Source organism: Ailuropoda melanoleuca, chromosome 18, assembly GCF_002007445.2.
Source record: "Ailuropoda melanoleuca isolate Jingjing chromosome 18, ASM200744v2, whole genome shotgun sequence".
In the NCBI taxonomy this organism is placed as follows: Eukaryota; Metazoa; Chordata; class Mammalia; order Carnivora; family Ursidae; genus Ailuropoda; species Ailuropoda melanoleuca.
The window spans coordinates 13,375,340-13,398,956 of NC_048235.1; the positions used below are offsets into that span (position 1 = coordinate 13,375,340).

Sequence of the window (23,617 nt, forward strand, 5' to 3'; positions counted from 1 at the left end):
CTAGCTCTGTTGAATAAATAAAATCTTTAAAAAAAAAAATTATAGTCATTTCTAATCCTTGGTGGGATGGCTGGGGCTAGCCTGGGCCAGGCAGTCCCAGGCTCCTCTGTGCCTGGGGTGGAGGGGGTGTGTGCTGGGCCAGAACGGCTGCAGTGGGCACAGGCCAGATAGTCCTGGTCTCCTCTTCACTACTGCCGCCCCAGCGACGTGGCTGGAGCTGGTGTGTACACAGGTTGGGGGGTCCTGGCACACTGTGTCAGGGGTGTCCCAGGGGGTTGGCTGGAGCTGGAGTGGGCTGGGGTGTCCTGGTGCACAGGCAGTGCCGGGGGAACAGCTGGGGCTCTGCACACCACCCTGCAGCTGCCAGGTCTAGAGGCCCAGGCGCTCAAGGGGACAGCCCTGGAGGAGGGTTCGAGGGCCCGGAGCCTGCTGCAGCCAGGCTCTCCAGGCAGAGGGGGAAAGTAAACAATGGTACTCCACAGCCCCTCCAGCCCCAGAGAGTTCCAGCACTTGCCCTACAGCATGGCGGATATTCTAAGGTTAGTAAATGGGTTTCCTTCACTTACAAGTCTCTTTGTCCTTCAGACTGATGTTTTGGTTTTGGATTTTTTTTTTTTTTTGCTGTGCGCCCCGGGCTGGCAAGTCGGCATGTAGGCCCCTCGGTGTTCGTCCTCCTGCCGCGGGCCATCACTTCAGGCTAGGGGTTCCCACTGTCACCGCGCGTCCATCTCTCACCGTGGGGTCCCCCGGCGTCTGTGCAGCGGCGCTTCCGTCAGGCCTTGGGTGTTCTGCAGGGGGAACTGCTGTACATTCGGCGAGTTCAGGGTCTTTCTGTGCCGTCTCAGAACGCCGCCCTCTGCCGATTCAGGTTAGAACTCTTGTCGGTCAGCGTCTGGTCGGTTAGCGTCTGGAACGTGGCCTCTGAGACCACTTATACAATCAAACTTGCTGCTTAACATGGTCACTCAAACCAACGGACCACGAACAGAGTAACAGTAAAGTTTGGTGACAAGCCAGCCTGAAGTACAAGACAAGTCTAACTTCTCCATGTTTATTTACAAAAGGACAGTGTCAGAGGCAACAGCAGGAGCAGGGGACTGGTCTGTGTAGAGTCACGTTCCAGTAGACCGGTCTTTCTGGTCCAGGAGCTTCTCTAATTGATGGTTGATATTTTGTAGGTGGTTTCCAGCTCCCAGAAGGGTTCTCGCTTTGAGTAACAGAGCTGGAAGGCTGGATGAATCATACTGTTGAAGGAAAATTATATTTGGATTAACAGGCATCAAAAACTTTTATAACCCTACCTGTTATACGGCTCAGGGCTAAGTAGAGCTTTTCATTGACTTTCATTTTTTAAATTCCTTAGGATCATTTAAAAAATTGGTTTAATCCTTTTCCTTAGGGCATAATTAAAGGTTACCAGGGACTGCTCTAGAAAGCTTAGGCTGATCTTCTCCCAGAAGACCAGTTGGTTCCAAGAACTATGGCATCTAAATTATTTAAAACAAAATCAATCATTCCTCGTACAGATTGAGGCTTGGTTTGGGCAAGTCTGCTGACCTCATGCCTATTTTAAACCCAGAAAACTGTAAGGCAGATTAACTTTTACTGGAAGAATTATTGGAAGGAGAATTCCAGGCCCATAAAAGTTCATGAGGAAAGAAGTCATCATCTAGAAAAATTTATGGGCAAGACTAAAGACGAAATTAGAATACAAACTCAACATAAGTCAGAAATCAAAACCCAACTCATGATTTGGAAATAACAAACCCAAGCTTCGTGTTGTGAGCTGCATCCAAGGATGAGGGACTGCATCCCCTTACAGGATTTGCTCATACTTAGGGTGATTGTTGAATTTCATGTCCTCAGTGTGTTTTCCTTAGTAATGAAAAGAGCAGCCTTGAGCAGAGAAGCTGTGCAACTATTACTACCGCCCGCATAATCATTTTTTCTAGACTCTACCCTACCCTATTACTGTGGACTTCAGTCAAACAGATATTTGAGAGCCTACGGTATTCAGGCTGCCGTGGGACACTTGCTTTCAGGGAGGCATGAGGGGTAGGACTAACATTTGGTGTTAGAGTTCTGGTTTAGGAAGGAAGACAGATCCTCAAATATCTACTTTGCACAAAGGAAGACAGACCCTACAAGAGAGCACAGAAGGCCTGTGGGTACGCAAAGGACACTTAGTAAGAGTAGTGTATTCCGAACAAAGTCGAGTCTCAAGTCTCTGTTTTCACCAAAGTTATGTTCAAATTCAAACAGTGCTATGATCATCTCCAAGTTAGTCACTAAATCTCCACTCCAAGCAAGCTTTAGAGTCTCTGGGTGCTGTCACAGGAAACATTGATGTAAAAGCATTCTATTTTCAGATCTAATATACAAACTGAAGGCTTCTAAATCAGTGTAAAAAAACTTAAAATTGAATTTCGAAGTGAAGAATACAAGTATGATCATAAGCTATATGTATTTACATTTCATGTAAAATTATATTCTGGTTTTTTCTTTCCTGTAACTTAAATTTCTCTTGATCTGAGCTGGCTGTCGTAACAGCAGCAACATCTGCAGCAAAAATCTGGAAGCAACAAGTTTTATTAAAACAATAATACACCACGCCTTTCCCTACTAACTTTCATGTTTCCCAACTTCTAAAATTAGACCTACCGTTTATAGGCAATAATGGCTTATTTTGTCAGAGAAAAAAGCTGCTGTGAACATGGGCAGAACGAAGAACAGGTCCGTGTGGCCTGACAGTGACAGGGATTCTCATGAAGCAAAGCATAGCTGTTCGAGATCGCTCCTGTTCGGTCATTTCTCTTAATGTGCAGAGACCTTAATAAAAGCATTTCTAGATTGTTCTCTATTCTTCTAGCCTGAAGTAGCTAAAAGAGGTGATGAGAGAATACATTCTCACGGGTTCACAGGGACGCTGGTCGGGTGGACTGTAATGTTGCGTTCCCGCTTCTCTCCCCTGCACCCCCAGCTCCTACAGAAGGACTCCGCCGTGCAGATGCCCTGGATCTTCTGAATCACAGTGAAAAATAAAAATTAAAGTTACCGTTTCCTTTACATAAGGTTCTTTCTCTTGAATATCCAAATAATCTTGATGAAGCTGTTTTAGGTTCGATAAGAAACACGCTGCATTCCTCAGGGAAGCTCTTCTCTCCTTAAGTTCATCATATTTTATTTGTAGTTGTTTCAGCTGCGGGTCTAACCTGCAACAACAACAACACGATGTCCCCCAAAGGAACGCCTGCAGGAAGGTGCAACAGCCCACAGGGTCAGAGGCTGAGTGCACGGGTCCACTGAGGCAGGCCCACGCAGGGGACGGGGGCTAGGTCTTTAAAAATACCTTCAGTTCTGAAATTATGAATGTGTGGCAGGGTCTAGATTTCAATTTAAAATATAGACCAAACTCTGAAATACAATACACAGTGAGTGATTAGAAATGACACCCGCAGATGCCTTGTATGGCCCACAGCCCATCTGGGCATTTTGTGGGAACTGTGGGGAACTACTGAATTACAACAACGCGGTTCACTTCTCCCAGCCTCGGCCAGGGTGTGCGCGCTGCAGGGCAACAGCAGAAGTGTGGATGAAAGACCTTCCCTTTGCCCATTTTCCAAGATCCAATAAAACCAGTGGAAAAATGATCAGAATGCCTGGATGAAAAATGCATAGGTAAGCTATCTCTCCCGGTGTCTTAGTTTCTTATCTATAAAATAAAAAGGGATATCTTGAATTTTATGGACAAGGAAGGGCAGAGGCTGCCAATTTTTTATTCTTTTAAAAAGCAACTGTCCTCTAATGTAATTTTAGAAAAGTCCTTTGAACAGTTGTGTCTGTTGAGCAAATGCAGCGTTGTGGAAAAGCTGACAAGAGCTGTGGCCAGGAGCGCAGGGCTGCCAGCCCGGCTGCAGACAGGGATCCTGGCCCCCGACTTCCTAGGGACGGGGTTGTGGGTAAGTCACCTCCCCCTGGCCTGCGATTTTCTACATGTAATGTCAGAATAACGATACACCGCATTCTTTCTAGGCCTTTTCAAGATGTACTTTTCAATGTCTAGAATTGTATCTAGAAAAGGAACCAAGAAGCCAGACTTTAAAATGTCTTTTTCTTATGAAACCGGCATGAAACCCACCTCCAGGATTATGAGGGTAACGGACGAATACATAAAGCTTTAGGCCAGTGCCCGGCACACACAGGAAGCTCGTTCAAACGCGGTTTTCTTTAGGCCTGAGCCGGTGGAAGCTTGACCCCAGGCCACAGGCTGGACGGGGAGCCACCGGGCTAGACACCCAAGCTCTCCCTCCTCCTAACTTCTCTGGCATCTTCTGTAAACTCCGCACTGTAATGAGCTACAGGCGGCCCTCTCTGGTAACAGCCTTCTCTCGCCCTGTGCCTCCGAGCGCAGAGTAGAGCCGACTGCCGCCCTGTCCGCTGCTCACTGCCCCTCAGCTCCCGCGGCCGAGTCGGCCGCACGGACCACCGCCCGCAGCCCCGACCGGCTGCAGCACCCCCGGCTTCCGAACCCCACCGCCGACACCGCCCGGCCCCACGCGGGACGTGTCCACACGAGTGCCGCGCCGACGGCGCATTGACAAGAGCCGGGAACACACAGCCCGAACTGAACGCGTCCGCTTCGTGTCGATTTATTCACTTAATTCTCGCAGCACCCTGGGAGGGGTGGGTATAGGGCTCGTTACAGCCTGCCCCACGGTGCACAGCCGGTAAGTGGCGGAACCTGGGTTCAAACCCGGGCAGCCTCGTCCCAGAGTCTGTGCTCGGAATCTCTACGGAGGCTGCCTCGCAGGCCGAGCTGAGAGATCCGGTGGCAGAGCGGTCAGTGCCGAGTTCGCCTTTGCTAAAGGCTCCAACTCGGCAGCACGACCACCGTCGCTGAGCTTCCGGGCACAGAGAAAACCTGGGAGTGCGATACAATGCAGCAGAATTTAGCCCCACGCGATGTACCGTAATTTAACCTTCTAGGTGAGTTCTCAGAGGACCCTGACGTTATCTTACCCAAGCAGTTCATCCTGGAGTTCAAGCAAACGCTGCCTTTTCTTTTCAATATCTGAAATAATCTAAAGTAATACAATGATTTGTTAAAGTAACTCTTTAAATGTTCGAGCACTGCTAGCGACCCCGTACCAGGTGTTAGAAATGGAGTGGGAAAGAGACTGCATCCTCCCCTCGTGGCACTTTGGTCCAAAGGGAAGACAGAACTGCACACAGGCCGCACGTAACTACAGCCCGTGAGGCGTGCGGGAAGGTAAAGAACAGGGGACACTGAAGAATGGGAACGGCGGGGACATTTCCTCCAGGACAACGTGGAAGAAAGGAAGCAGGGGCCAGATCTTTATGACCCTGTGAGCCATCAGGTAAGAAGTTGGGATTTTATGTAGGTGCGCTAGGAAAATATGGAAGCAGGGGATGGCCTGATCCAATTCCTATTTGAAAAAGAACATTTATATATAACAAATTATCTCAGCCATCTCTTTTAGGGACTACCAGATACTCCACGGCTGGACCTTCAGGCCGTAAGCAATGTAGAGTTGACCAATAAGAGAATAAAACTGAAGAAAAAAACCCAGCAAAGGCCTGTAATCACGGAAATAAAAACATACGCATTTCAAATCCATTTCTATTATAAATGTGGAAGGGGAGCTGCTCTTCCCTTCCTGGATTCTTGCCAGTGTGGGGCTCAGAGCTCATCTGGTCCACCCGTACACTGATAGGCCAGTAAGACCCAGTGTTCACTGGCTTGTTTCCCCTCACATACCCGAGCGGTACAGAGTTCCCACGAAGGTGGTACAGCATCCAAGTAAAGAACCGGGACAAGAAATGAGGTCACCTAACCCTTCATGCAGTAGTCTTCCCAGGCTGTCCCTTGACTTGAGACATGAGACGGTTCTTTATTCTAAAAGGCTTTACTCTTTGGCAGCCACAAAAGCAATAAATATATATTACTTCTAGCTACTAGTTACTTAATACCACGGAAGTGGTTATTTGGGGCTTAATCGCCTTTTTAGGCTGGTTGGGATCCCCATCCCTTCGCACGCATTAATAGCACACAACCACAAGACCAACCAAATAAATAAAAACCTAAAAAAAAAAAACCTTCAACAAAGTGAAGGTCCTAAAACCCAGAGTCAGGGTGTTACTTAGCTCTGCACGGGGCACTGTTCTATGTGACTGCAGGCTTCTACTCCCACACACGATTTACCTTCGTGTTCTTCCGTTTCAGAGTTTTTGACACCTGGACTTCTTTAAGCTGCACAAAAGAAAATAAATAATTGTGTGCATTTTCCAAAATTAAAATATTTATTAACTCACAATATATTGCATTTAGTTTAAAAACAACCTGTGAGACATTAGTAGTTCTAATGAGCTCTTTACCACGTCACAGCAAATGCAATGTTTTCTAAGATAACCGTATGCTGTCTCAGGATCAGCAAAACAGATTGAGACCAACAAATTTATGTCAGTGAACTTACCATTTTGATGAGTTCTTCTTTCATATTAGAATGAAATTTTTTGATGGCTTCCTTACAAATTTTAGATTCTACTTTTTGTCTATAGCAGGAAAAGAAAAGATCAAACTAGGTATTATATAAAGGATTTCGAAAGGTGTGTTTCATTTGCTTAGCACATCAACAAACCACAATTTGGCATACACCACTCTGAATATCTAAGATGGCATGGCTGGAGAGATTTCTCAGGCTTAAAAAAAAAAAAAAATACTTAAGGGGCGCCTGGGTGGCTCAGTTGGTTAAGTGTCTGCCTTCAGCTCAGGTCATGATCTCTGGGTCCTGGGATCGTATCCTGTCATCAGGCTCCCTGCTCAGCGTGGAGTCTACTTCTCCCTCTCCTCCCCCACCCCGTTCCCACTCATGCACTCTTGAATAAATAAAATCTTTAAAAAAAAATGTGTATATAANTGGGATCGTATCCTGTCATCAGGCTCCCTGCTCAGCGTGGAGTCTACTTCTCCCTCTCCTCCCCCACCCCGTTCCCACTCATGCACTCTTGAATAAATAAAATCTTTAAAAAAAAATGTGTATATAAATATATATACTGGAAACAGACTCAGCAAAAGAGAACAGGAAAATAGTTTCCCCCAAACCCTCAGGCATATGGTTAGCTTCACTCCCTGACGCTGGCTACGTCCACAGGTGCAGGCAAGTGATGAAGAACGGTGTACAGCCAGTCCCCGTCCTTTCCTGCCACCTGATCCAGTGAGCAGCAGACTTCAGCCCCTGTCTGCCAACAACTGGAGGAATAACTGTGTAAGACATTTGGACTAACCAAGTAAGTAGGGAAAGCCAGCTGGACTGAAGCAGCCAAAAGTCCAGTTCTTCCAAACCTTACAAAGCTGACCCTAACTGGTTCCGGTCCCCGTCATCAGAAGAGGGCCCAAGCTCCCAGTCTGGCGCTCTCACGGCCAAATGGCAGACCCCCAGCGTGTAGCGGCAGCAGGCCATCTTCCAGGACAGTGGCTAACCCCCTACTCTGACTCGGTGCCCCAGGATACTAGAAAGGGTCCTTTTAATTGAAAGTAATAAGTATTTTGTATAAGTGACAGGTAATTAGAAAATTGTTTATTTCTTGGGGGAAATCCACGAGCAAGAAAAGTCACTCAGGAGAAGGAGACCGAGCTAAGCATAACACAAGAGAAGGCTTGTACTTTCGAATAGAGATCTTTGTAAAAGGTCTCATCAAAAAAGAGTGTTAAGAGGTGTTTCTAGTGACCTCAGCAAGGTAGTGGAATAGGAGGCCCCAGAACAGATTCCCCCCACAGGGAAACCAACTTAACAACCATATACAGTGCAAAAGACCTTGTGAGAACGCCAGAAACCAATTCAGAAGTTGCAGGCAAGTTCAAGTCAGGAATAGTCCTACTGAAACAGGTAAGAAAAGCAGTTTCATATCAACTTGGACAGCGCATCTCCCAAGCCAGCACAGCCTGATTCAACTGAGCAGCTCAGTGCATGCTTTCTCCCTTGGGAGGGAAAGAGTGGAACATAGGTTCAAAGTTGTGGCTTTTCAGGGGTCTGCCTGAGGGACTCCCTTCCATCGCGCCCGATCTGGAACACTAACCGAACCAGCGTACTTGGGATGTCTGGCTGCCACGGAGAAGACAGTTCAGCGGCTGCTGCAGTCACAGAGATTCAGCAATGCTAAGCACAGCGGATCAGGACAAATGGCCCAGCTCACACCTTCTCCTTTGGGAGGGAAAGAGAACAGAAGCTTATCCAACGTTTTGGAATGGTTTCTGTGTCACCCGTAGTAGGGCAATGGTGGGAACTGAAATATTGGATGCCTTTGCTCAGAGAGACCAAAGAGGAGCTCAGCAGGTTGTCACAGCATGAGAATCTATAGTACCACAGACACACCAGCTGGAGCTTGAGTCTAAAGATTACAGATCCCTAAAAAAGAAAGAAGCAAACCTCTCTAGTTGGGAAATCACATGCACAAGCCCAAAGAAGATACAAATCAGATAAAAGATTGAGGGACCACCCAGGCTGACTGGCAAAGATCTTCCCCTGTACAAATCCAGTATGTAAAGACTGGGAGGGGTGGCTGCTCTTTAAATGTACAAAACACAATAAAAAATAACAAGGCACTAGAAGAAACAAGAAAACAACCCAATTAAGTGGGGGGGAAATCCCCAGAAACAGACCCTAAATAAAGAAATAGAGACCTATGAATAGGGTAACAAAGAACTCAAAAATAATCATCTTAAGCTCAATGTGCTACAAAAAAACACGGATGAATACATCAGGAAAATGATGTATGAATAAAATGAGAATATCAACAAAGAGAACCTATAAAAAGGATCAAATCCTGGAGCTGAATAATACAATGACAATTGAAAAATTCACTAGATGGGTTCACAGCAGATTTGATCAAGCAGAGGAAAGAAACTGCAAACTCAAGAATGAGTCATTTGAAATTATCAAGTCAGAAGAACAAAAAGAATGGAGAACAGTGTATGAGACTTACGGGAACCATTCGATAACACTAATATGTGTGTTATGGGTATCCCCAAAGAGGAGAGACAGAAAAGAGCAGAGAACTTATTTGAAGAAATAATGGCTCGAAACTTCCCTAATCTGAGGATGGAAATGGACAACCAAATTCAGAAAGCTCTAAAGACCTCAGCTAAGAGGAACCCAAAGAGGCCACACTGACACACATGATATTCAAACTGTCAAAGTTCAAAGGCAAAAACAGAATCCTGAAGGTAGCAAGAGAAAAGCACCTTGTCATGTACAAGGGAACTGCCATAACATTGTCACTGTCATTCTCAGCAGAGACGTTATAGGACAGAAGGGTGGGATGACCTATACAAAGCACTCAAGGAAAAAAGTGCCGTCCAAGAACACTATACCTTCAATTATCCTTCAAAATCAAGGAGAAATAAAGACTTTCCCAGATAAAGAAAGGCTGGGTTCATCATCACTAGACCTGCCTTACAAGAATTACCAAAGGGAGTCCTGCAGGTTGAAATAAAAGGACACTAGATAATAACACAAAGGCATATGGAAATACAAAAGTCTCTGGTAAAGGTAAACAGATAGATGAATACAGAACCCCATAATACTGTGATAGTGATGCATCAGTGATTTTTCATACTGATACAGAATTTAAAAGAAAAACAAAAAATAACTATGAAACTGTGTCAATGCTAAAAATAAAAAAGGTGAAATCTGTGATATCAATAACAAAGTGTTATCCCCATACAGTGGGGGAGGGAGACATAAAGGAGTAGAGCTTTTGTAGGTGACTGAGGTCAAGTTATCATTTTAAAGCAGACTGCTGTAAGATGATTTATGTCCTCCCCATTGTAAGCACACACATGCACACATGAAATCCACAGAAGCACAAAAGAAAAGAGAAGACATGTCACTACAAAAGAAAAATCAATGAAACACAAAAGAAGGTGACGAGAGGAAAAGAAGGACAAGATAAGACTTAGAGAAAACACTAAAATTCAGCAATAAGTCTGTCACTATCAGGAATTCCCCAAAAGACATGGGGTCGCTGATTGGATTTTAAAAAGAGCCGACTACATGCTGTCTACAAGTGACTCACTTTAGTTAGGTGTAAGGAAATACACAGGCTGAATGTGAAAAAGATACTCCATCAAATGGTAACCAAAGGAGAGCAGTGGTGACTGTACTTCCATCGGACAAAATAGACTACATCAAAAATAGTCACAAAAGGATATTATGTAATGATAAAAGGGTCAATTCACCAGGAAGATATAAAAGTTATATGTGTACCCAACACTAGAGCAATTCAACAATTCTGAATTAACAGAATTGAAGGGGAAAACAGGCAGTAACATAGTAATAGTAGGTGATTTCAGTACCTCACTTTCAATAATACATCAACCAGACAGAAGCTCAATAAGGAAACAGAAGATTTGAACAAAACTATAAACCAAATGGATCGAATAAACCTACACAGAACATTCCACCCAATAACAGAATACACATGCTTCTGACATGCACACAGAACATTCTCCAGGACAGATCACATGTTAGGTGACAAAATAAGTCTTAACCAATTTAGTATGACTGAACTCATACTGAGTACCTCTGCAGACCACAGTGGAACAAAACTAGAAATCAACAGCAAAAGGAAACCTGGAAAACTCACAAATATGTGGAAATTAAACAACACACTCTTGAACTATCCATCATCCAAACAAGAAATACAGGAAATTAGAAAATATCTTGGAACAAACAAAAACTTAATGTACCAACATTCACGGGACGCAGCAGAAGCAGCAGTAAGAGAGAAGCTGATAGCGGTAAATACCTACACTGAAAAAAAAAGAAAAAATACTTCAAATCAACAGCCTAATTTTACAGCTCAGGGAACTAGGAAAAGATCAAACAATGCTAGCATAATGAAGGAACAGTAAAGACTAGAGCAGAAATAAATGAAATGAAAAACAGGAAAAAATTAATGAACCTTAGAGGTTTTTGAAAAGATCAACAAAACTGACCAAGCCTCAGATAGACTAAGAAAAAAAGAGAGAAGACTCAAAAAATGAAAGAGCAGGCATTACAACTGATGCCACAGAAGTCAAAAGGCTCATAAGAGACTGCTGTGAACAATTATAAGCCCCATAAATTGGGTACCCCTTGAAGAAATGCAGAAATTCTAAGAACATAAAACGTGCCAAGATTGAATCAGGAAGAAACAAAAAGTATGTTCAAACACATAGCTCGTAAAGACGACAGAATCGCTAATCAAAATCCTCCCATCTAAGACCCCCAAAGCAGATGGCTTCACTGGAGAATTCTACCAAATATTTCAAGAAGAGTGAACAATCCCTCTCAAACTCTTCCAAGAAATTTAAGGGGGGGTGGGGGTTGGCACTTCCAAACTTGTTTTATGAGCCTGGCATTATCATGATACCAAAATTAGACAAAGACTACAAGAAAATGAGAGACCAGTATCCTTCCTGATGCAAAATTGCCCCAAAAAATACTCATAAAGAGAATTCAACAGCACATTTCAGTGATTATACATCACAAGAAAGTGGATTTCTGGAATGCAAGGATAGTTCAACATACGAAATACAATCAGTGTAACACACAATAACAGAATGAAGGACAAAAGCCACATGATCATCTCAACTGATACAGAAAAAGCATTTGACAAAATCCAACACCTTTTCATGATAAAAACCTCTCAAGAAACTATGAATAGAAGGAAATTACATCAATATAAAGGCCATACATGAAAAGCCTACAGCTAACATCATACTCAATGGTGAAAAGTTAAAAGCTATTGCTCTACCAGGAACAAAGTGGGGATGCCTCACTTGCCATTACTATTCAACACAGTACTGGGAATACTAGCCAAAGCAATTAGGTGAGAAAAACAACTAAATGGTATCCAAATTGGAAATGAAGAAGTAAAATTATCTCTGTCACAGAGGACATGTTTTATGTGTGGAAAATCCTGGAGATTCCATACACATGCGCGTGCACACACACACAAAATTGTTAGAATAAACAAATTCAGCAAGACTGCAGACTACAAAAATCAACACACAGAGAACAGCTGCACTTCTATATACTAACAATGAACAATCCAAAAAAGTAATTAAGAAAACAATCCCATTTATAATAGTATCAAAAAAAGTAAAATACTTAGAAATAAACTTAACCAAGGAGGCAAAATATTTATACACTGAAAGCTATAAAAACATTGTGGAAAGAATTTGGAGATACAAATAAAGGGAAAAACATCCCATGTTCATGGACTGGAAGCCTTAATACTATTAAAATGTCCATACTACTACCCAAAGCAATCTATAGATTCAATGCAATAGCTACCAAATTCCCAATGGCATTTTTTGCAGAAACAGAAAAAAAAATCCTAAACTTCATATGGAATATCAAAGGACACCAAATAGCTAAAACAATCTTGAGAAAGCAAACCAATACTTAACAGTACTGAATTGTATACTTAAAAACGGTTACCATTGGGGGCGCCTGGGTGGCACAGCGGTTANGAAAAACATCCCATGTTCATGGACTGGAAGCCTTAATACTATTAAAATGTCCATACTACTACCCAAAGCAATCTATAGATTCAATGCAATAGCTACCAAATTCCCAATGGCATTTTTTGCAGAAACAGAAAAAAAAATCCTAAACTTCATATGGAATATCAAAGGACACCAAATAGCTAAAACAATCTTGAGAAAGCAAACCAATACTTAACAGTACTGAATTGTATACTTAAACGGTTACCATGGTAAATTTTATGGTATATAAATGCACATTTAAAAATAAATTTTAAACAAATTTTAAAAATAAAATAAAAAATATTCACAATTAAAAAATACGTCAGCTCTATCTTTAGAAAAGGTATTTCTAATACAAATATGAAATCATGATTTTAAGATGTTAAAAACAAAAATTAGGAAAACTGGTTAGGTCTTTCTGCATATGGCTTACAATGGTGATAAACTGGCAGACTGTACCAACTAAAATGGTGGTGGTCTACATATGATAGCCAGACACCGCTTTTTCAAATTCTAGTACCTTAAAAATCTGGTCACTTCCCTACAAATAACTAATTGAATCAATTAATAGAATAGCCTATGTTTGTAATGTTTGCATTTCATGGCATACTTACTTCCCTACTTATATATACATTGGTAAACTGCTTATAATCTTAAGTTCAACAAATTATTCAGGTGTGAGTTCCAGATTTGGGTATTAAAAATAATACATCCTCAAATAGTTAACTTGATTTTGAAAGAACAAAACTTTTCATGTGGTGGAGAATACTTTATGTTAAGAAAATAAAACAAGATCAGTGATTCTACCAGAATCATGGGGTATGACAAAAACACAAGGGTGTAATTTTAAGTCTATGGAGCACCTGGCTGGATCAGTCACTAGTGCGTGTGACTCTTGATCTCAGGGTTGTTGAGTTCAAGTCCCACATTGGGCATGGAGCCTATTTAAAAAAAAAAAAAAAAAAAAAAGGCTAACAAAAATCTCTTCTAAATAATTTCTTATATCAAGAACACTATGTTAAAAGGCAAGATACTACCATTTCATTAAAACATCAGAAATCTATAAGTCTTTTCCTCCTTTTGAAGAGATTTATGAATGGGAAAAGGATAACACAGTCGAGATGGTCTATGGTAAGAAAACTTCTGTACCAATTTTAACAGCAAACTGGCTTTAGAGCACACAGTACTGGGGGAAAAAAACATACAGTATGGAAGAATAAAACCGACGATTCCCACAAAGATGATGTTAGCATGACCGGCTGGCACCTTTCCCCAAGATCAACCCCAGAAGAACCAAAGAGGGCAAACCCCCTCAAAATGGGGAAAGCTGTGAAAATCCCTGAGGTGAGAGGAAGAGGTATTTAGAATGGGTGAACTGTTGAGAGGGGCAGGGGCTGTGGCCCAGGATCAGAAGGTCTCGAGACGTCGAGGTTGGCCTTTGCTTCTTCCCTGGCGTGATTCTCACACACTATGCCTCCCTGACAGCTGCAGCCTATCAGATCCCAGTCCCTGTGCCTGTTAAGAGTAAAACCTGGGCTGTGCTTGAGGGGCCTGGAGAGAACCTTTGGCAGCTGTCTCCTCCACCTTCCCCTGCCAAACCCCCAGGGCTAGAGAATGATAATCTAAGGAGTGTAGCAGCTCCTAGCGCTGCTTATGTCTGGAGGGCAAAGGTTAAATCCTGACCTAACAGGTTACTTTGTGGGCTAAGTGCTTCCTGCCTTATCCGGTCTCATCCCTCCTACTCCTGGGAATGAACAGGAATCAAGGCTTGGCCTTCCCTTATATCCACTGTCTGCCTGACAAAGAAGCTGACGGACCGGGGTGAATACGCTCATAGGCTGGAAGTAACAACACACTGGAGGAATGCAACCATCTCAAAGAGAAAACAAACTATTAGATCAGAAATTCGAAGAGAAGCTGGTATTTCATAACAAATGACCCAGTATCTTGAAATTAGCCTAGTAAATATTCTAAAGAGGATAGTAGTGACAGAAAACATGACATAAAGGGAACCAAATAGAAACGTTACAAAAGTCATAAGGCTACATACAGAACTCAGAAGATGGGATAAATGGCATGACAGATCTATCAGAGAAATAAGTTCGCAAACTTCTAGTTTCTAGACTGAGGAAATCCAGAAAAACAAAGCAGAGGACAAGGATATAACATTAGAACAAAAATAGTTTTAATTTTGGAATTAAAAGAGAACCACCTTAGACTGGAAAAGTCAAACCCAATAGAGTGAAATTAAATATCACAGACAAACTATTCTAAAAGCTTAGAAAGAGCAGATCACATATAAACAAGACTTTGACAGACACCAAATTTTTCAAATCAACACTAGATGCAAAAGAAGACAAAGGAACGGTGACTCCAAAGTATTTAAGGAAATGATTTAGAACCTAGAATACTATATCCAGCTAAACTGTCATTCAAATTCAATGTCATAACCAAAATCCAAAGGATTTAGAAATTTTAAAAGAGCCACACTCAAGTGTGTTGGGATGAAGCATTAAATAAGAAAAGAGACATTACCACAGGTTGTTTTAAGAAATGTATGAAATAAAGGTGATCAGATAAATACCTTAATAAGGTTTGTTGATGTCTTAAAAAGAGAGAAGAGAAAAAAATTTATCTTACCCCAAAATTAAAAATCTCTCGGGTAGAGGAAGGGGAGAGGTAACCAAGAGTTAAGAGAGCTGGCCAAAGTTCTAATCTTACTAGTGGAGAGTTACAAATTCTATTTTTTTAAAAAGTTATAATTAAAAACAACAAAGTAGAACCCAAAAAATCTAAAGTAAAAACAATACATCAACACAGTCTTCCAAATACGTTGATAATTAAAATAAATGTAAATGGACTAAAGTCAAGAAAGATGGACACACCGGATTTAAACTTTACTATTTCTTTTTTTTTAAGATGTTATTTATTTATTTAAGAGAGAGTGAAAGCACAAGCGGGGGGGAGGGGCAAAGGGAGAAGGAGAAGCAGACTCCCCACTGAGCAGGGAGCCTGATGTGGGGCTCCATCCCAGGACCCCAGGACCATGACCTGAGGCAAAGTCAGACACCCCAACTGACTGAGCCACCCAGGTGCCCCTAAACTTTACTATTTCTTATGAACAAAATTTTAAGGTCAAAGGCTGGAACTAAAAGGAAGTAAAAAGAATGTAAGTTCTAGCAAATGCTAGCAAAAGAAATCTAATGACACAATACTCGTATCGGATGAAACAGATCTTAAGACCAACAAGAGCATTGTTAGGGATGGAGAGGGTACTACAGAAGGATAAAACGTTCCGTCTACAGACAGAGCAATTTTAAACATGAGGTCCTAACAAAATAGTCTCTAAATATATACAGCATAAATTGATAAAAGAATCAAGAAAAAATAATACTGATTCTACATAGATCCAATAATTAGATTCCCCACAGATTATGTGCTACGCCATAAAGAAAGCCTTAAAATTATAAAAAGTATCACCAGACTATCAAATTTGATGACATTTAAGACACAAGGTTAATACGAACATCTAAATTAAAGTCACATATTTGGACATACCAAAACATACTACTAAATAATTCACAGAATTAAAGAAAAAATTATAATGGAAATGTAAAAATATATAAACCAGATGATGAAAATACATCAAAAGCCATGGGATGAGCAGAAGTGGTGCTTCAAGGAAAATTCACTGGGCGCATATATCACAACATCAAAAGACTTACTTGTACTCTAGGATGGTTTTCTCAAACGCAGACAAAACGACATCCAACTCTGTGATGTCACTGGCTTTCTTTCCTTCCAGACACCAAATACTTACAGAGTCGGAAGTATCTAGAATATCAAGAGAAGTCAATTTAATATACTGATTCTATTTTGGCTCTAGGCCCAGGGTTCTGAAAGCCTACAACAAACTGTCCCACCAAATTGCCAGAAACAGCTATGGTTGAAGAGGCACATGGGACGAGACATGACTCGCTTCTTCCAAGGCCAGAGCAATCTCACAAATCCCCGTCTATACCGTCACTAACTGCTGTCTCCTTGGTTCTCGCATTTCCACTGGAACAGCCTACAGTCCTGCGGACTCAGCCCTACCCGCTCTACCTTTACTCAGTAGTCCGCTGCTACCCAGCACTACTGGTCATGGGGCTCTTCCTTGTTAATTCTAGCTGCTTCATTTTAATCTCCCTTAAAGGCCACTTCTAGAACACAGAAAGATTCTTCCGTGTGCCGATTTAGTCTTAGTCATGTGGATGAAAGGTCAAGCATTCGGTAAGATGGGGTTGTAAGAATACTTAATGATCAGGATACGATCCCATTTGGGGTGAGCAGTTCTGGTAAAAAGATTGAAGACTATATACCAAAAAGCAGGGGGGGCTCTTTTTTGGGTGATGGGATTGTAGGTGATTTTGTCTTCCTTCCTATACTTTCTAAATTTTTCTAAACATGTATGACTTATCTTTTAAAAGAAATGGAGAAAGGAAAGAAAATGCTTTATTTTCCTCCCATTTTTCAATAAACTTTTATTTGTGTCAACAAAAATGCAGAACAATGTGGATGAATCTCAAAAAAGTTATGCCAAGTGAAAAAAAAAGCCTTATCAAAAGGGTACAAACCACATGATGTATTTAAAGTACACTGTGTGATGAGAAATTAAGGTGATAAAGCAGGTTAACAGTCAGTTCTAGGAGTATAAATACATATTATAAAAGTCTTTCGCCTTTGTTGCAGGTTGAAAATTTTCATGACAGATGTTGGAAAAAATCAGTTACTACAAAAGCACATATTTTTTGCTTTTCAAAGTAGCAATTTTGTATATTTACAATTTACTACTTTAACAACAACGAAGTTTTAAAATAAAACTCTTGAACGCTTGACAAAGTGTAAAACACCATTCTGTACCTGAGTCTGTGGCTTCACTTCTTGATTTCTTCCTTTTGCCACAAAACATCTTTTTCTGAGTTTCCTACAAAAAAAAAAAAAAGATTTATTTCAGAAAAGTTTTCCTTCTCTTAAAACATGAGTATACTGACCACAGTATTATCAAACACTCTCAATTCTGGCTGTTACTCCATTTAGTTCTAAATTATTATGTATGCTATCTAAATTAATATAAAGAGACACTGAAAAACTAAACGGTCTCAAACAGTAAATAAAACTTTCAGTTGGCTTTTAACAATGGTTGCTTGGCCGAAGCGGAACTTTTATTAGTGAAGGTGATAAGGTGTGGAATCCGGTTGCTCTCTGCTCCAAGCCGGAGTGAAGGAACATTCCTGAACGAGCTCTCCCACCACAGCCAACCGCCAGAAGGGCGTGGGGAGGAGGCTCCTTCACTCAGGTGTAGGACAACGGGGACACACGGCAGGCAAGCTCGGAAGGGGGGCCCTCGGCATGCCCGCTCCCCCGCCGCACCCGCGCCGGGGTGACTCCTCCAGCCGCCGGCAAGCTGAGCCCCAGCAGAGGCACTGGGAGCAGGCTGCTCAACAAACAGCATTGGGAGTCCAGGTGGGGGCTCCCTGAAGGTCCCGAGCCTTCCATGAGTGCAGAATGAGACTACATCAAGCTTTCTGGAAAGCGGCTGGCACGGGATTAAAAATGTAACAGGTGGGGGCGCCTGGGTGGCTCAGTCTAAGCGTCTGCCTTTGGCTCAGGTCACGACCCCAGGGTCCTGGGATCGAGTCCCGAATCGGGCTCTGCACTCAGCGAGGAGTCTGCTTCTCCCTCTGCCTCCTGCTTGTGCTCTCTCTCTCTCAAATAAAAAAAACTTGAAAAAAGAAATAAAAAGGCTTTTTAGGCAGGACTATAATTCAAAAGGATTGAGAAACTGTACCTTCCAGTAAGGCCTACCCTAGACCCATCCTAACAAACCCTAAAACCAATCTCAGACTAGATGCACTAAAGACTGGAGGTTGTAAGCAGAATTCAAAGATGACCCCCAGTGATCTGTCAAACTCCCTCCCTTGAGTGGGTGGCACCTATGAGTAGGATGGGATACTTGTTCCCTCTCCTAGGTTACCTTACGGAAGACGCCACTGTCGCTGACTGGAGAGATTCTCCGGCTCTGAGGACGTTAGCTGCCATATTGTGAGAGGGCCACATGACTAAGACCTAACGGTGACCCCCAGCTTCAACCAGAGAGAAAACAAGGAACCGATTCTACCAACAATCTGAATGATCTTAGATGAGGACCACGAGTCTCCGATGAGAGTTCTGTCCTGGCTAGCATTTTGATTTCAGCCCTGTGGGACCCTGAGTAGAGAATCTAGCTGTGGTGGGCCTGGACTCCTGACCTTCAGAAACCGTGAGATATAAATGTGTGTGAAGTCACAAAGTTTGTGGTAATTTGTCATGCAACAATTATAACAGAGGTTGAGTTGCAGTGAGTTTGAGGTGCTTGGAAAATATGTTAGGCTTTCCACAAACTGACCCTAACAAAAGATAAAACGAAGCTTACAGAAGCTAAAGATGATCAGCCAATAACCAGGCTACCAATTAGAATAGAGTCAACGTCCGTAAGAAGATAACAGAGGGGCGCCTGGGTGGCACAGCGGTTAAGCGTCTGCCTTCGGCTTCAGGGCGTGATCCCGGCGTTCTGGGATCGAGCCCCACATCAGGCTCCTCCGCTATGAGCCTGCTTCTTCCTCTCCCACTCCCCCTGCTTGTGTTCCCTCTCTCGCTGGCTGTGTCTATCTCTGTCAAATAAATAAATAAAATCTTTAAAAAAAAAAAAAAGAAGATAACAGAATTCAGAGTCTCAGCAACATGTGAACAGTATCTAATACAAAATCCAAAAGTACTCAGTTAAAAATGTCACACAAAAACGTGGCCCACAGTCAAAACAGAAAAAAATACTCAAGAGAAACTAACCCCAACTTAGCCCAGAACAAGGATTTTAAAGCAGCTGTCACAGACAGTGGTCTTAATGATTAAAAAAAACCAGGGTACCTTAGCAGAGAAAAAGAAACGATATTTAAAAATAAAACTAAACTAAACCAAATGGAAATTCTAGAACCAAAGAGCACATAACTAAGAAGTCACTGGGTTGTGTTTTAGTTTCCTGTGGCTGTTATTATAAATTACCACAACTTGATGGCTTAAAACAGAAATTTATTCTGGGGGCAGAAGTGTGACATCAGTTTCAACGGGCCAAAATAAAGGCGTGGCAAGGCAGCACTCCCTCCCGGGACTCGAGTCCCTGGGCATCGGGTGCTGGGTCCCGCAGCTCCACACAGACACGTGTCTGCGGCTGGATGCAGACTGTTGCTGCTGCGGGTACACAGGCTGCCTTACGCAGCCGTCGCGCTCTTGTTTGGTCTTCAAAGCGTATGCGCGGTGGCGCCGCATATGGCTACCCACACTCTGCGCACCGGAGCTGGAATGTTCAGTCCACGTACTTCTGATGTAACTGTCGACGTGGTGAGGTTTAAGCCAGCCGTGTTGCTCTGCTCTCCGCTCATCTACTCCGTCCCGCTATCGCCGCTCCAAAAGCCCGTTTACTTTTCGCGTAATTTTAAGTACAATCAGGTTCAAGTCTACCATCCTCCTTATTGTTTTCCACTTGCCCTTCATTTTTTTTTTTCCTTCTGTTGCTAATTTTGGATTAACTGAATATATTTCGGTATTCCATTTTCTTTGGTCAGCTGGCTTGTTAGCTATGCTGCTGAATTTTTTAAGAGTGGTTGCCCCTGCGTGGAGAATATGCGTCCTTCAGTTAGCGAAGTCTACTCAGAATCAGTACGTTCCCACCTCATACATCCTACTTCCGGGAGCTAACTACTTCCCGCTGCATAAATCTCATTACACAACCACATTACTCTTTGTCCATCATCCTCTGTGCTGCTCTGCTCACAGGTTTTACCAGCACATACGTTGTAAACCCATCCTGACAGTGTTGTCATTTTTGCTTGAAACAGCTGTTTAAGGAAATCATCAAAAGAAAAAAAAATGTAGTTTTTGTTACCCACTCATTTTTTTTAATTTATTTATTCTCTTTAAGTAGGCTCCACACCCAACATGGGCTCGAACTCACAACCCTGAGGTCAAGAGTCTCATGCTCTGCTGACTGAGCCAGCCAGGTGCCCCCCTCCCAACTGATTTCTCTTTTCTCCTTCCTACAGATCTGAGTTTCCTTCTGATACCTTTTCTCTTCAGCCTAAAGAACGTTCTGTAGCACCCTGTTAACGCAGGTCAGCTGGCAATAAATTCCCTCAAATTTTCTTCATCTGAAAGTGTGTTCATTCACCCCTGCTTTTAAAGGATGTATTCACTGGATATAGAATTCTGGGTTGACATTTCTTTCCTCAGCTCTTTAATTACGTCTGTCTGCTGTCTTCTGGTCTCTACTGTCTCTGTGAGAGGGCTGTGAGACTTGCCACTGTTCCCATGTATATTTACTCTGTCCCTTTTCTCTAGCTGTTGTCAAGATTCTCTGCTTATCTTTGTTTTTTGGCATTTTAACTGTGATATGCTTAAGTATGGTTTTATCTTGCTTTAGGGTTTACTGAGCTTCTTGGATCTGTAAGGTGGAAAATTTCAGTCATTTTTTTTTTCTTAAATTTAATTTTTCTACCCCATTCTGACTCTTCTTTCAGAACTTTTTTTTTTTTTAAGATTTTATTTATTTATTTGACAGAGAGAGAGAGAGCACAAGTGGGGGAGTGGCAGGCAGAGGGAGAGGGAGAAGCAGGCTCCCCACTGAGCAGGAAGCCCAATGCAGGGCTCAATCCCAGAGTCCTGGGATCATGACCTCAGCCAAAGGCAGACACTTAACCAACTGAGCCACCCAGGCACCCCTCAGAACTCTTACTATATATTTTAGATCCTTCAGTATTATCACACAGGTTCCTGTGACCTTCTGATCTTTTTTTTTTCCCCCAACTTTTTCTTTCTGATTTGCAAATTGGATAAACTTTTATTGCTTTGTTTTCAGTTTCACTGACCAATCTGCCATTTACAATCTGCAGAGAAGGGGGGCGCGCCTGAGTGGCTCTGTCAGTTAAGTGTTCAACTCTTGATTTGGGCTCAGGTCATGATCTCGGGGTTGTGAGATGGAGCCCCGTGTCAGGCTCCATGCTGGGCATGGAGTGTGCTGGGATTCTCTCTCTCTCCCTCTGTACCTGCCCCTATAAAGAAAGAGAGAGAGAGAAAAGAGAGAGGGAAGGAAAGACGGAGGGAGGGAGGAAAGAAGGGAGGAAGGAAGGTCATTTAGGGAAGCCCGTATGTAGTGAACGGTGCCCCCTAAAGATCTGTCCAAGCCCACGAGCGTCATCACAAGTAACCTTTACGAGAGAGGCGGAGGGAGATGAGACACACACAAAGGAAAAGATGGTGTGAAGATGCAAGGTGGATACAGAAGTGATGTGCCCACAGGATAAGGAATGCCAGGGCCCCCCAAACTGGAAGAAACAGCAAACAGAAGACGCTTAACCGACTGGGCCACCCCGGTGCCCCTAATGTCCTGGTCTTAATCTTTGGTAATGTAACAAGTAAGAATTAGATGAAGCTGGGTAAAAAACATGCGAGAACTTCCTGAGCTATTTTTGTAACTTTTAAGTCTAAAATTAAGAAAACAAAGAACAAACCTACAAAATTCATAATGCAAAACTCTGAAGAACTAAGGAGAATCTATAAAATTGGGATATTAAAAACCACTGGGCAGCTCAGGTCACGATCCCAGGGTCCTGCTCAGAGGGGAGCCTGCTTCTCCTTCTCCCTCCATCCCTCCTGCTGCTCATTCTCTTTCGCTAATAAATAAATAAAGTCTTAAAAAAAAAAAAAAAACCACCCTAACACCCCGCTTTGTAATCAAGTAGACTATTCGCCCACCATTAAAGGACTGTAAGGAGAAATAATATCTGAATGTATGTCAGTCACCTTGACCTGAGAGCACATTCCCAGAATACATCAAACAACTGCAAATTCAAGTTCACGTGGGATGTTCACCAACACAGACCAGTAAGAGGCAAAACGACACGTATAATATGCTTCTATGTGTGTAGGAAGGGGAAACTAAAGGAAGAAAATAGATCCACATTTGTTTATGGAGGCAGAAGGGAAGGACACTCTGGAAGAACACATAAGAACCTACTGAGAACATCACCTGGGCATATATTCCCTGGATGAGGAAGATGGAAAGCAGAACATGGCGGAGCGGGAACACATTAAACTTAAGATTTTTTTTGAACGTAAGAATGAATTATTCAAAGCATTAAACCAAATGAGTAAAATGACATATTAAGAGCTTGACCAAAAGATAATAAATGTCAAGAATTTAAAACAGAGTGCTCATGACCCAGAAATCTTAGCCACTGTTTTCCTAAGGAAATGATCGAGGGTGTATACCAACATTTAGCTAGAAAGAAATTCATGAAGGCACTTAAACTTCTCTGGAATTGCAACCACCCGTTGGTAAGAGATTAGCTGCGCTGCGGCGCGCTCGGGACTGAAACGGCTGCGCTCGTTAAGACGGTGCCCGCGACGCGAGCGCCGGGCCGGCCCCGCTGGGGGTGAGGAAGGCGACGGAAGGCGCTGAGGAGCCTAGACCAGGAGCAGCGTGGCTCTTTTCGGGAGATGGAATTGTAGGTGATTTTATCTTCCTTTCCATACCTTCTGAATGTTCTCAGACATTTTTGTAACAAAAATATATAACTTATCTTTTTAAAGAAACAAAGGAAAGAGAGGAAGTGCTTTACTCTCCTCCCAACCATTTTCCTGTCAACTCTTTTTTTCCCTCCAGGGGGATGGCAGACACTCTCTTACCGACTGACGTGGCTCTGTCACCATCTCTTTTGCAACAACCGATTTGGCGCCACGGGGTCCAATTTTTTTAGGAGTGACTGACTTGGCTGGTTTCTCTGGAAGTTCCAAAGATGTACATGGTGTCTCTGGAACAGGTTTGTGTGGTCGTGTCCTTATTTTCTCTGCCAGTTGAACTTTTCTCCTTATATCACCTTCTTCGGTGCTTTCAGAGTCATCGCTAATGGGCCTGACTTTTCTTCCTGGCTACGGCAAGAAAGCAGCATTGCTGGTTTAGCACACACATGCTTTAGCGCCCTTACTGTAAGA

General features: G+C 42.7%; 1 protein-coding gene across 2 annotated transcripts in view; it reads right to left on the reverse strand.

Annotated features, from left to right (window-relative positions):
• Positions 1-1,024: 1,024 nt before the first annotated feature.
• CENPU (centromere protein U) overlaps positions 1,025-23,617 on the reverse strand; it is a 38,862-nt gene continuing 16,269 nt past the window's right edge. For both annotated transcript variants that reach the window (XM_011237593.3, XM_034647757.1), the window contains 8 exons: positions 23,312-23,554; positions 17,456-17,519; positions 16,279-16,387; positions 6,495-6,573; positions 6,224-6,271; positions 5,020-5,081; positions 3,056-3,212; positions 1,025-1,244 (listed from right to left, as the gene is read on the reverse strand). In XM_011237593.3, coding sequence (XP_011235895.2) covers positions 1,113-1,244; positions 3,056-3,212; positions 5,020-5,081; positions 6,224-6,271; positions 6,495-6,573; positions 16,279-16,387; positions 17,456-17,519; positions 23,312-23,554 — 894 coding nt within the window. In that variant the 3' untranslated portion in view covers positions 1,025-1,112. The remainder of the gene's footprint in view (positions 1,245-3,055; positions 3,213-5,019; positions 5,082-6,223; positions 6,272-6,494; positions 6,574-16,278; positions 16,388-17,455; positions 17,520-23,311; positions 23,555-23,617) is intronic.